This window comes from Lampetra fluviatilis, chromosome 22 (assembly GCF_964198595.1).
Source record: "Lampetra fluviatilis chromosome 22, kcLamFluv1.1, whole genome shotgun sequence".
Taxonomy (NCBI): Eukaryota; Metazoa; Chordata; class Hyperoartia; order Petromyzontiformes; family Petromyzontidae; genus Lampetra; species Lampetra fluviatilis.
The window spans coordinates 11097918-11112432 of NC_136296.1; the positions used below are offsets into that span (position 1 = coordinate 11097918).

A 14515-nucleotide genomic window follows, 5' to 3' on the forward strand; every position below is an offset into this window, starting at 1 on the left:
TATAAGCACTGGTCAACACACTTTTTCTGGCATAAGGTATTCCAACGGTTTTAATGTAATTTTGGGGTGCTGATTCCAAATCTGGCATCAGGTTTTGTCTATCACATCAGGTTTTTGAGATATCAAATATTGCATTTTCAATAAAAACTACAGAAGAAAAATATTAAATAAATGTGGATATCTACATAAAATGTTATTATAAACACACTATCCTAAAAATACAGCACTATTATTTAACACTGAAGCAGTCACTGACTCGCAACAACTTGCAATCATAAGTGACAGAGTTAATTTAGGGTAAAATCAATTAAAATGGGGTATGCCGATAGCATAAAAATGATGTGATAGAGCAAATCTGAGATCAGATTTGGAATCAGCACCCTGAAATTAGTCTAAAACAGCTGCAAAAGTCCAGGCCAGAATTTTTTTTTTTGTTGACCAGTGTAATAGAAATGATCCTTGACTCTGCTAGTGAGGCAGTCGAAACCGGTTCAGAGTTTGCTTGCAGTTAACCGATGCCCGCTGATAGGATGCAACTCCCATAAGGTCCACGTGTGTGGCCGATGGATTGTGTACACAAACAAAGACAAAGATGAGAAGGAGGGAGCGGTGTTTCACTCCGTTTTACAATTCTCCAAATCTGATCAATGTAATTGCTTCAATTCAAGTGGTAGGTACACCGCACTAATCACACCGCAACCTGAGCTTGACTCCTGTCCGCCGGCTAACATCAGCTGAGAGTGATATCTAAACCGATCCTGAGCCTCGCCTAGGCCGACTCGGCCTTAAATTAATGTGGTATATGTAAACATCAGATACAGCTGAGCAGGATTCTGGTAACACGACACCCACCTTGTATGCCATTTGCAGCACTTAATCGGTGCTCGCTAACAGCACGTGCCCCAGTGTTATGTATGTTCGTGGCATATGGCGTTATTTAAGAACACAATAACCTCAAGGGCTGAGTGAACCCACGGTATATAAAATGAGTACTACTTTGTGGTTGACATAGTTCACATTCGCAGAGGTTAACCCTTGTCAGGGCTGTTAAATGGACGTTTAGTGCCATTCGTATTGACTGTTACAACGCTTTGATTTTCAGCTTTTTTGAAAAGTACAACACAAAACATAATTTCCTCTGTCGAATAATAATAATAATGGCACCTTCGATTAGCACGATTGGCTACGTACGGTGCGAAAGAAGTTCCACACACACACGTGCGTACAATAATGCCATTTTATATATCCAGGAAAGTCTCACTGAGCATTGAGGCTGTCTTCACGAGGGTCCTGCTGTATGCACATGACTGTTGAACCATTGCCTATTAAAGTCAGGAGTGGTTTGCTATCAAATGAAATGAATCCGCAGTGCCCGGAGAAAGCTCGTTGCGGATAAGAAGCAATACTACTCAAACAGTCTGCAACAGATGGCCTTACAAAACTACTTGCTGTACTGCCATCTCCTATAACCACCACCCCCACGCTTGTATAGCACCTGGCATTATCCACGCGCCGTGCTTTGTGAGTCGTGACGGATACAGGAATTGTATTGGGGGACAGGGGCAAGGAGCGGTGTGGATTTAGAGAGAGCGGCACCCTGCAGGGTAATAATAATAACGACGACAACGACGACATGATTCGAACCGCGAAGAAGAGCGAACGTTACGTGTCGGGATTGCGTGTGCGGTGACGTCAGCGGCTTGGGGTGTCCTTCATCCAGCGGTGGATTGACCTTGACAGACGACTGATGATGATGATGATGAAGGAGACAGACAGTCATAGAAACACCACAGCCACCTCTCGAGTCGTCTGTCTGGAGGTGAGGCCATCCGGGTGGAAGACACAGACACTCGCACGCAGCAATAGCGATCGCGGTGGTGCTACGAACCCAGCAACCCGACCAGAATGGTGAAGTATGGTCAAACAACCCCCGTGAACCAACGCGGCACGGGGATACCTTCTTCCAGCAGTCACACCTTGACCCCCCTACCCCCCACCAAAGTTACGAACCAATCCATCACCTAGATTTGAAGCTTTCGTGACTGCAAGGATTCATACTCTTAGTTCTTTCGGTAAAGTCACGTAGGTAAAAAATGAAATTAAAATTTATAAAAATAAAAAAACAAAAACAATAATTTGTATTTCTTTGTTTTTTATTTTTATTTTTATTAATTTTAATTTCATTTTTTACCTACGTGACTTTACCGAAAGAACTAAGAGTATCAATCCATCACCGTTGCAGGTTTCCTCTCCTGGTGCCTCCTCTACCACCCCACGTGGCGCTAGGATTGCCACTGCCGAGGTTCAACAACAACAAAAGCAAAAGGTCCCACAGTACCGCATGCAGGGATAGCTACACGAGTGGTGGCTTCAATTAATCCACAGCCGGGCTCCAGAAAATACGCCCAGCCCCATCACACTCTGCTGTTCCGGCGGGCGCGGAGTTCATAGCCGGGAGGGGGGAGAGGGTGGTGGGGACTGTCGATCCCCCTAAAATATTCGATGAGAAATTAATCCCTGGGTGCATTATTACGCAACGGATATAAACCGAGGCTTTTCGTGTCCCGGCCAACGACTCTTCGGAGTTCCGCAGGGCGAGAAGCTGCTCCATCACGGAGAGATAGAGAGAGAGAGAAAAGACGCTCCAAAAAAATATAAAAACCAGGAGAGGTGGCAACACCACCTTGGTTCGGTGCGGTCAGGGCGAATTGGAGTGCCCAACCGAAGCACGGGAAGCAAAGCGGTCCTCTCAAAAATGTTGGACGCGGGGATTGGCAACCTCGGAAAACAATGAGGGAGCACAGAATCGCCAGCGCCTCCTCCTTCTCATGAAGTTCACAGCTCCTCCGGATAAATTTTGGCTTTTGACGCATCAGGTCCCACACCACGCTCGGCTCCAACCGGGCTACCTGCAGCCGCACGCCTCCACCACCATGCCCTCGTACTGCTTGTACACGACGTTGTTGCCCGCGTCGATGTACAGGATGCTGATGGGACTCAGCTTGGTGGGCACGCAGCAGCTTGGCGGCGTGGCGTCGGGCTCGAGCGAGTTGAGCAGCGTCTGGATGATGGCGTGGTTGGTGGGCTCGAGGTGCGAGCGCAGCGGGAAGTCGCACACGCCCTCGCACAGGTACGCGTCGTAGTCGAGCGGCGCGATGATCCAGTCGTCCCAGCCCAACTCCTTGAAGTTCACCCGCAGCTGCCTGCGGCCGCAGCGCGAGCGAGACGAGGAGGACGAGGAAGAGGAGCGACGCGCTGGGACCCCGCCGGGCGAGGCCTGGGAAGCGCCGCCGCCCTTGGGAGACGCGCCACCACCACCGCCACCACCACCGCCACCACCACCACCACCAACACCACCACCACCGCGACCGGGGACGGTCATCCTCCTGCCGCGGCGAGCGCGAGCATTCGCCTCGTCCGTGGCGTGCTGGCGGTGGTGGTGGTGAGGGTGGTGACGGAGATGCTGCTGACGATTGTTGCTGTGCTGCTGCTGCTGATGCTGATGTTGTTGATGCTGTTGCTGATGGTGGTGGTGGTGGTCCTTCTGGCGATTGTTGTTGTGCTGCTGCTGCTGCCTCCTGGACGGCTTGATCTTCTCGCGGATCTTGCTGAAGAGGTTGTCCGTGCGCCGCAGCCCGCGGCTGAACACCACGAGCAGCGCGCTGCGCTCCGCGTCGCGTCCCTGCCGAGAGAAGCCCAACTCGGCCACGTCCACGCGAGCCGAGGATCGGTCCGACACCGCCTCGAGCTCCAAGCACAGCTCAGTCGCGGATCGATGTGCACCACCGCCAGCACCACCAGCACCACCACCAGCACCACCACCACCACCAAACCCTCCCTGGCCCATCAGCAGCGACCTCCTCACGTCGAACACCTCCCAGCGCGGATACTGCCAGTCGAGGACGTCGATGGTGCGCGAGTCGAGGGGGGCACCTCCCCCCCCGCCGCCGTCGCCGCGGTACGGTGACGCGGGGTCGGCCCCGCACCCCCACACGCTCACGTGGTAGAGGCCCCCGCGGGAGAGGTCGCGGCGGGAAGCCTCCGGGGGCCGCCGCAGGAGACGGAGCTCCACGTCCACCAGGGAGTCGTGAGCAGACAGCGCCGACACGTCGAAGACGTAGCGCTGCGTGAGAGCGGGGGACAGCGCGCCTGGGCGGTGGGGGAGCGGTGGTGCAGTGGTTAGCGCTGCGCTGCGCTATGAACCATAGGTGCTCGCTAACAGCGCTTGCCCCTACAGTCTGTTAAGACTATACGGGTGATCTTTTTGTGTGTGTGTGCGTGGGAAGCGGTAGCGTAGTGGTTAGCGCACTGCGCTATGAACCTGGCGACCCGGGCTCGATTCCCGCTCACGGCCAACACCAGTGACGATTATCTGAACCGGTTCTGGGCCTCCCCTAGGTCGACTCAGCCTCAAATTAGTACCTGGTGCGGTGTGTAAACATCGACACTAGAGAGACAAAGGCGGTAGGGCGTGGTTGCTGGCCACCCACCCCCTCGTGTACCGTTGCGGCCTTCATAGGTGCTCGCTAACAGCACTTGCCCCTACAGTCTGTTAAGGCTATACGGGGGATCTTTTTGTGTGTGTGTATCGGGGTGAGTGTGAGTGTGTGTGTCGGGGTGAGTGTGAGTGTGTGTGTGTCGGGGTGCGTGTGAAGGTGTGTGTCAGGTTGTGTGCGCGTGATGAAGTATGGTGATTGGGGTGTGTGTGGTTGTGTGTGTGGGTGTGTATGTGAGGGTATACGTCAGGGTGTGTGAGGGCATGTGTGTGTGTGTAGGTGTGTGTGTAAGGGTTAGGGGGTGGGTACACGTGTGCGCGTGTGAGTGTTTTGGGAGAGTGACACAACACAGCATCACACACGCAGTCGTCACCGCTCATCGCCGTGCACACGATCAGCCACATCCAGAGGAACAGCGCTTTCGACAAACACACTGCCTTACAACAACATACACACACACATATATAATGAGCGACGGTTCGGGCAATGGCCCTTCTTCATGGCACATCTAGAAACGATCGGAGTATATATGCGAACATTGCAATTTTTATAAAGTGCTGTTCGTAGAAAAAGTACTTAATACAAACAAAGAGAAAGATCCCCCGTATAGCCTGAAAAGACTGGTGGGACAAGTGCTGTTAGCGAGCACATTTGAAGTTTCGCCACAACACACGAGGGGGTGGGTGGCCAGCACCACGGCCGGCCGCCTTTGTCTCCCCAGTGGCGATGTGTACGCAGCGCACCAGGTATTCATTTGAGGCTGAGACAACCTAGGGGAGGCCCAGGACCGGTTCAGATAATTCATCACCGGTGTCGGCGGCCGTGAGCGGGAATCGAATTCGGGTTCGCAGCACAAGACGCTAACCGCTGCGCCACCGCTTCCCACTACACAGCCTGGCAGCAGTGTACAGCCACACGGAGACCAAGACGCATTGCGGAACGGCGATCGCACTCCCGGAGGTAAATGTGAAGGTAAAGTCGCAGCCCCTGCAATTTCTCGCTCACTCCACTGCTTTCAGAATGGCTCCTTCTCAAGCCGGGCACGTGTGGCTACGCTGCTGCACGTGGCTGCCTGTAACCCAGCGCTGTGGAGGCAACAGCGAGAGTTGGTGGATCACCGCACACACACAGATGTTGCGCAACTTCCTTCCCCGTGGAGCGTCGATGAGGCATTACAGCAGGGTGGACTGATCGCCTTCCGTTTCCATCGGTACGGAGACGGAGTGTTGCTAACCCCCCCTCCCCGTCTTGCACGTGGGGTTTTGTGCGGGTGCTCCGGCTTCCTCCCACTTGCAAAATAATAATAATAAAACACTAATCAATAGTTGTCTGAAACATTTTAAAGTAAAGAGCCCAACAGCAGAACCCTCAATTCCTTCGCCTCAATTCGTTTTCAGGAGGGTTCTTGCATTTGTGTTGGATGTATGAATCGGTGATGATGATGATTTCGTTGTGTGTGAGACAGGAAGAGGAGCACGTGGATTCGAGAACGTAAAGCGGGATAATAGCGACGTCATCCGGCTCGAGAAGGCACGATGGCCGAGATTAATAACGGAGTGGCAGCCAAAGGAATGGAACGCGTCCGAAGTACATCCACTCGGTGGATGGAACGATTACATCACTTTGCGTGCAGGTGCTGGGGGGATTATTGCATAATCGCAGAATCGTGAGCGGTCGCTGTGGCTACGGTGGCTTGGGGAAGGTATTAATCCAGCAGTGGGTTGACCACGGCTGATGATGACGACGATGACAACGACTACAATTTCACATTCTGGTGGCCAAGCCCTGATAATCGCGTCAGGAGGCAGCGGAGTGGTGCATCATCGTCATCATCATCGTCATCATCGTCATCATCATCGTCGTCGTCGCTGCGATGTCACCTTCGCATTTGCGGTTCGGGGCGTTGCGTCGTCGTCACACGCTGCGCGGCGTCTGTTCTGGATGAGCGCGGTCGCACCAATACTACTGCAGAGTTTTGTAATTTTCAATTTGTGCACAATCAGGCAGCATCCGCATCTGCTGCTGGCTGCTGCCGTCACGGTTTGTGCAGTGGGTGCGGTTTAGGGGTGGACACAGACTCCAGTAACCGATAGAGTCCAACTTGATATTATCAACGGGCTGTTGACTTATTAAGCGCAAAGACTACGGTTCAACAGTGTGGCTAAGATACGGCAAGGCATGCTTCGTGAGAGAGACACACAGTGGGTCTCAGCGGGCTCAGATCTGGTTTAATTAAAGGATTTGGTTGAGAAAAGTTGACCCAGAGCATTTAATAGCTGATGGAGTTAAGAGGCGCCGAAATTCAGTGCCCATGCGAATGACACCGATTCTCCATTTGATGTAGATCCCACTACTGGATGAATGGCCTTTGAACCCACGTCACGATGGTCCATGAATGTTGTTTGACCATACTTCACCGCGCTAGGTCAGTGTTTGTTTAATGCATTGGCATAGATGGGCGGCGGGAGGAAGGGCGTGGGCAGATACAGATATCATTCGCCACTGATGTCAGACGTGCTCGGTCCATAGCGCAGTGGGCTAACCACTGTGTGCCACCACTCCACCATCAATGTAGTGCACATATATACTGTGTATAAATATTGCAGTCTTCAATGTTAACACCTATCAGGAAAGACTTCACGTTTAGACAAAGGGAAAATAGTCCATTATTTGGGTGCCGTGAAACTTCATAAAGTTACAAAAGCCTGATGATAGTGGACTGTGTGTGTTTGCCAGGGTCGTTAAGCAATGACCGGTCAAACCGGTAACCGTTTTCGAGAAGCGATTCACCGCTTCCCAAAAAAAAAATCAGGAACCGGTCATCGTGTCCAGTGGGGACATTTTTTCGTGAGAAAATAATGCGCTCAGATCGAAATGGGTTGCGTGCGTGCGTGTTTGTATGTGTGGGGAGCGGTAGGGTAGCAATGCTAGCGCACTGCGCTACGAACCTGGCAACCCGAGTTCAATTCCCGTTCACGGCCAACACCAGTTACGAATATCTAAACCGGTCATGGGCCTCCCCTATGTCTACTCAGCCTCAAATTAGTACCTGGTGCGGTGTGTAAACGTCGTCACTAGGGAGACAAAGGCGGTCGGGCGTGGTGCTGCTGGCCATCCGTCCAGTTGTGTACCGTGCCGGCCTTCATAGGTGCTACTCGCTAACAGCACTTGCCCCAACAGTCTGTTAAGGCTATACGGGGGATTTTTGCCGTTGTATGTGTGTGGGGCAAAGCAGCCGTCTGTGTTTGATTGTGACCGAGTTTTCACGTGCCGCGAACGTCCCAGTGTATAAACAATGACGTCAAATAGAAACCCATTGAACAACTCTTGTGTATGATTAACCGTGATGTTCTAAATGTAGCCGCTTGTGGGGACGCGGTCAAAGACACTGGGTATTTGTGAGCAATTAAAGAGCTTTGTAGCTCATCGGATTTCTCCAGTATAAATAAATATTCCGGTTCTGATATTTGCCCCGTGATGTGACAACTTGATTTGATTGGTTGTCGGGTGGAGGAGGGTTTACAGTAACACAAATGAATGTCATTATACACTACACGATGAAAACTCACACGAAATAAAGCCATTGTGAATCACAACATCGGTGTTGAAAGCTTACTTATAAAAACAAATGTGTTTATAGTACCGTGTTTGTTGGCAGTCACCTGAGTCTGGTTATCACCCCACTGAGATCACATTCCACGCAGTTATTTTCTTTAAAAATCAAACTGTTATTTATTTGCCCACATCGGCGCGGCGATTCCAATCGCCTGCCGGTGACTGAGTGAATTGTCGCGGTTCGCCACTGCCATTTCGTTTAACAATTCGTACATTTCGGTGGGGGGGCGGGGGTTGTAATTTTTTCGTAAAAAATTTCGTCAATTTTTTAGTAAAAAAAAAAAATTTGTCACATTTTTGTAAAAAAAATACAATGTTTATTTTTTATTTTTTTTTGTCTATTTCTTATCTTTTGTCTTTTTTCTCTCCAAATGTTTCGTAAATTTTTTGACAATAAACTTCGTCTATTTATTTAAGATACTTTTTGTAAAAAAAGAATTGTCTCTTTTTTGTAAATGTTTTGTCTATTTTATGTTTTTTTTTCTCAAACAATTTCGTTTTTTTTGTCTAATTTATGTTTTTTTTGTAAATGTTTTGTCTTTTTTGTCCATTTTTTGTATATTGTTTTATCTATTTTCCCTCTTTTTATAGTCAATTTTTGGTCAAATTTGTGTCAAGTTTTTTTTTACCATCTTCGGTTGTATATCACATCTGTGCAGCTTTGCTGTGCACTCCGTTGGCCTAAATGTAACAGCATATCGTGGGCGTAATAATTCACCCAAACTTTCAACGGATCGATCCCCATAACACGTGTGACCTATCGTCCTGTGCGTGCATTTTGAGAATTAGGAATCGGTATTAATCGCTTGATAATCGATGCGCCATTCATCATCATCATCACGATCCACGAGCAGGTAACCCGCAGTAAGTGTCCACTGACACATTTCGTCATTTGTAGTTTCCACTTTCCTCTCTGTCTTGTGCCAATGTGCTCAAGTAGTGGCCACATCTTCTTGGTTCTTTCGGTAAAGTCACGTAGAAGGGAAAAAATAAAATAATAAAAATTAAACATAATAAAATACAATTCTCACGACGTTTCGGCCACAACGCAAGCAGCCGTCCTCAGGTGAAGAACAGGTCTGTCGGAAAGACAGCGTCTGAATGAACAGGTCTTCACCTGCGAACGGCTGCTTGCGTTGTGGCCGAAACGTCGTGAGAATTTTATTTTATTACCACTGGAGGAAGAGGAGGAGGAAGAGGAAGGTGATTGGCCGAGAGGAATTGTGGGGTGAGCGAACCTTCCAGAAAGGGGGGCTCGAGGGATATAAAAGGGGACAGCGCAAGGGAAGGGGACGCTTACAGAGGAGACACACAGAGTTCGCGTGTCGATATCCCGAGTCCGGGCCTAGGAATGGCGTTGTGTCCGAATAAAGGCTGTTAGTAAAAAAAAACAACCACGTGTGTCAGACGTTATTGCATAATGTATGTTGAACTTCTTTCGCACCGTACTAGCCAACCGTGCTAATAGGAGGGGGAGGGGTTGTTTTGTGTTTGTTATCGCTGCTGCGTTCTCGCACCGTCATGGGTCTCCCTCTTGTGAAATTGCCGGGCATCTGTCTCTGAAGCGTCGCGATTGTTAAATGTTGAGCCTGGATCCATCTCCAACATCAGCAACAACGACGCTACCGGCGGTGTTACTTAAGCGCCACGGTGGCCAGGAGATGTTGACTACCTCGCCTGGTGTGCAGGAGGTCGTGGGTTCGATCCAGACCTTAGCGCCTGCTGCTGTATATTTGGAGTTTGCGTGTCTCTCTCTCATCATCATCACGGTGGCTATGAGATGTTGACTACCTCGCCTGGTGTGCAGGAGGTCGTGGGCTCAATCCAGACCTTAGCGCCTGCTGCTGTATATTTGGAGTTTGCGTGTCTCTCTCTCATCATCATCACGGTGGCTAGGAGATGTTAACTACCTCGCCTGGTGTGCAGGAGGTCGTGGGTTCGATCCAAACCCTGGCGCCTGCTGATGTATATTTGTAGTTTGCGTGTCTCTCTCTCCCCGTGGTCGTGAGCATTTTTCTCCGGGTCCTCCAGTTTTTCTCTCCACATTTAGCAAACACGCGTTCACAGTATTGCGCTGGACATATATATGTCCACGTGATGAGCCACTTCGTCGAGCCATTTGTGGCCAGGTCGCTTCTGAAAAACAAACTACATCGCTCAGTATGCCTTGCCTGATAAAATGATTTTTAAAAGATGTGTTTAGTTTCATCAGTCGGCCACGTTTGTTCATCACGTGGCAACTTTATGAACTGGCCTTGTCGGGTGGAGGAGGCTATGCGACACACGTTTTACTCACGCCATCTCACGCAAACCAATCAATGATGAATCTTACGCAATGTTTTTTTTCTCGTGTTAAATGTACTAGTTTTACATCGCTTTGGAAAGCCTAAACAGGATTAGACGTTGATGGTTAGAGTCGACTGAGGCAGATGGAACGTCTGTGGTAGAAAGGAATTCCACAATGAAGGCCTCGCCTTTGAATGAGCAAGTGCATGCAGAGGATGCAGTGCCCTGATCACTACACTACCGCTCTCCAGACGCACACACACACAAACAAAGATCCCCCGCGTAGCCTTAACAGACTGTTGGGGCAAGTGCTGTTAGCGGGGAGCACCTGTGAAGGTCGGCACGGCACACGAGGGGGTGGGTGGCCATCTCCATCCCACACGCGTGTGTGGGATGGAGATGGTCGTGATGGCTGTATTGGCGATTCCCTCATCGTGTTGCTTGCCAGTCACAGTTTACACAGCCTACACACACACACACACAGCCTACACACACACACAGCCTACACACAGCCTACACACACACAGCCTACATACACACAGCCTACACACATACAGCCTACACACACACAGCCTACACACACACACAGCCTACACACACACAGCTTACACACACACACAGCCTACACACACACAGCTTACACACACACACAGCCTACACACACACACAGCCTACACACACACAGCCTACACACACAGCCTACACACACAGCCTACACACACACAGCCCACACACACACACAGCCTACACACACACACAGCTTACACACACACACAGCCTACACACACAGCTTACACACACACACAGCCTACACACACACACAGCCTACACACACACACACAGCCAACACACACACACAGCCTACACACACACACAGTCACACACACACAGCCTACACACACACACACAGCCTACACACACACACAGCCTACACACACACACAGTCACGCACACACAGCCTACACACACAGCCTACACACACACACAGCCTACACACATACAGCCTACACACACACACAGCTTACACACACAAACAGCCTACACACACAGCTTACACACACACAGCCTACACACACAGCCTACACACACACAGCCTACACACAGCCTACACACACACACAGCCTACACACACACACAGCCAACACACACACAGCCTACACACACACACAGCCTACACACACACAGCCTACACACACAGCCTATGCACACACACAACCTACACACACACACAGCATACACACACAGCCTACACACACACACAGCCTACACACACACACAGCCTACACACACACAGCTTACACACACACAGCCTACACACACCCTACACACACAGCCTACACACACACAGCCTACACACACACACAGCTTACACACACACAGCCTACACACACACAGCCTACACACACAGCCTACACACACACAGATTACACACAAGCATAACTAACACACACATATAGCATGCACACACGCATCGCCTATGCAGTACACACATAGCCAACACACACGCCTCACACATCATACCCTACAGAGAGAGACATACAGGTGAGTGGGATGATGATGGAGGTGGTGATGATGAGCACCATGATGGTGATGATGAGCACCATGATGGTGATGATGCTTATGAAAGTTATAGTGATGACGATGATTATAGTGATGATGACTGGTGGTGAGGATGACGATAATGGTGACGATGATGAGGATGATGGTGACGACGATGCTGATGATCGTGATGATGAGGATGATGATGATGGTAATGATGATTCTAGATTTGAAGCTTTCGTGACTGCAAGGATTCATACTCTTGGTTTTTTCGGTAAAGTCACGTAGGTAAAAGCATCATCACCATCTTCTATAATTTGTATTATTTATCTTTTATTATTTATTTTTTACCTACGTGACTTTACCGAAAAAAACCTAAGAGTAGGTAATGATGATGACGGTGACGATGAGTATGCTGATGATCGTGATGATGAAGATGATGACGGTGACGATGTCTCCCCCTCACCGTGTCCCTTGTCCACGAATCCGGTCACCGTGTTCGCGTCCGTGCCCTTGCGAGAGAGGCTCCCGTTGAGTCCTAGGTTCTCGGCCACGGACAGAGTGCGGTATAGAGACACCATGTACTCCGGCAGCACCACCACGGGCGATGTGGCGTTTCCGTGGCCCTTGTGCGCGCCGTGGGCTCTGTCGAGAGGGAGGTGCCCCCTGTACGGGACGTGCCCTGCCATGCCCCCCCGTACGCGTCGCGCGTGCACGCCGTCCCGTGTGCCAAGATTGTCTTCTCCGCGTGAGACACCGCGCGTCCGTGCGGTGTCCGGGCGAGACTCATCCCCACCCTCGATGCTGTCCCCTCGGCGCGAGACAGCAGCCCATGCCTCCGGGTCGTCCCCTCTGTGCGAGACGTCCGCTCCGCGTGAGCCACCGTGCGTCTCCGCGGCGACGTCGTCTCCGCTGAGAGAGCCACCACCACCAGCACCACCACCACCAGCACCACCACCAGCAGCAGCAGCACCAGCAGCACCATCACCGCGGGTCTCTGTGGTGCCCGCGCGTGACCCGTCTCGTGCCTTGGCGCCGTCGTCTCCCGAGCGAGATTCGTCCTCTCTGCCGTGGGGCCCGTCCCACGTCTCCGCCCCGATGCGAGCCGTCCCGTGTCCCCTCGTGACGGCCGCGTGTCCCGCGTGAAGCCACCACCCCCAGGGCATCAGCAACAGCAGCATCATCAGGGGCGGCGAGTGCGCACGCATGGTGGAATGCTTCTACTCATTCATTCAGTCATCCGCTGCTCACTTACCAACGGCCACTGATTCGTTCATTCATTCAGCGCGTTCACGGTCACATCCCACTCACTCGCCGCTCATTGCGCGAGTCCCGTCAATTGGCTCGTCAAACAACGCGACATCATCCACTCCCCCTTCGCCGACGATGTCGTTCGTCGTTTGCCGTTGTTATAATCTACAAGAGATTCCGCGAATAGATGAAGCCACGTGCTGGGCCGGTCGCACTCAGACCAATTAACGTCGACAATTAAGAACACACGTGTTTTTTTGTTTAAACCCCCAATTGACGACAGTTGTATTGGGTGGTACCCCAACGCACGCGCGCGCGCGCACGCCGAGAGCGATATCGGGACGGCGGTGGCCTCCGTGCGTGAGTGATCTTAGGTCGACTGGCAGCAGCCGGGTCGTGTTTGCTTGGAGGTGGCGGGCGGGCGGGCGGGCTAGAGGGGGGGGGGGGTCCGGTTATAGGATTGGCCGTGTTCGGGGAGGGAGGTGAGCGCTGCGAGCGAGTGTGTGGGAGAGTCGGAGGGAGTGGTGAAGTTGGGGGGGGAGGCAGGGGGGGGAGGCAGGGGGGGAGGCAGGGTGGCTGGCAGGAGGGGAGGAGGCAGGGGGGGGAGGCAGGGGGGGGAGGCAGGGGGGGAGGCAGGGGGGAGGCAGGGGGGGGGGGCAAGCCCTCTCTGACACGGTTTTGTCTCGCTTCATGGTTTCACGATAGCAACCGAAACTTGCACTCGTATGTATCGTGTGTGTGTGTACGTGTGTTGTCGTGGTGGTGGGGGGAGCGGTGGTGTAGCGGTTAGCGCGTTGCGCTACGAACCTGGCGGGTAGTGTTAAGCGGCGGCAACCCGAGTTCGATTCCCGCTCACGGACAACACCAGCGACGATTATTATCTGAACAAGTCATGCGCCTCGCCTAGGTCGACTCGGCCCCAAATGAGTACCCGGTGTGGTGCGTCAAACATCCCCACTGGGGAGACAAAGACGGTCGGGGCGTGGTGCTGGCCCACCCACCCCCTCGTGTGCCGGCACCTTCATAGGTGCTGCTCGCTAACAGCACTTGTCCCTGCAGTCTGTTCCAGGCTTTATGGGGGAACTCCTCGTTTTGGGTTTTTTCTTTATATCAAGATTTTCAAGATGCTGTCAGACAATAAATGTTGAGTGTTTATACAAGCGGGGAGGAAACCGGAGAAAACACACGCGTGCAAGGGGGCAACGCTCTATCCCGGTACAGATGAAAACAGATGAACATACTTCACCAGGCTGGTCCGTGCCAGTTGGTGAATGGGTGTAGGAGATTAATTGAGTGTGATACTATTATAATCATTTAAATGTATAAAG

The 14515-nt window shown here is 51.6% G+C and overlaps 1 protein-coding gene across 1 annotated transcript; it reads right to left on the reverse strand.

The window, feature by feature from the left end:
• Nucleotides 1–2239: 2239 nt before the first annotated feature.
• On the reverse strand, nt 2240–13512 carry LOC144938627 (growth/differentiation factor 6-A-like). The gene is made up of 2 exons (XM_078866615.1): nt 12403–13512; nt 2240–4149 (listed from the first exon to the last, which is right to left on the reverse strand). Exons 1-2 carry the CDS (start codon nt 13142–13144, stop codon nt 2906–2908), a joined length of 1986 nt encoding a protein of 661 aa, XP_078722741.1. The 5' UTR covers nt 13145–13512; the 3' UTR covers nt 2240–2905.
• Nucleotides 13513–14515: the final 1003 nt, after the last annotated feature.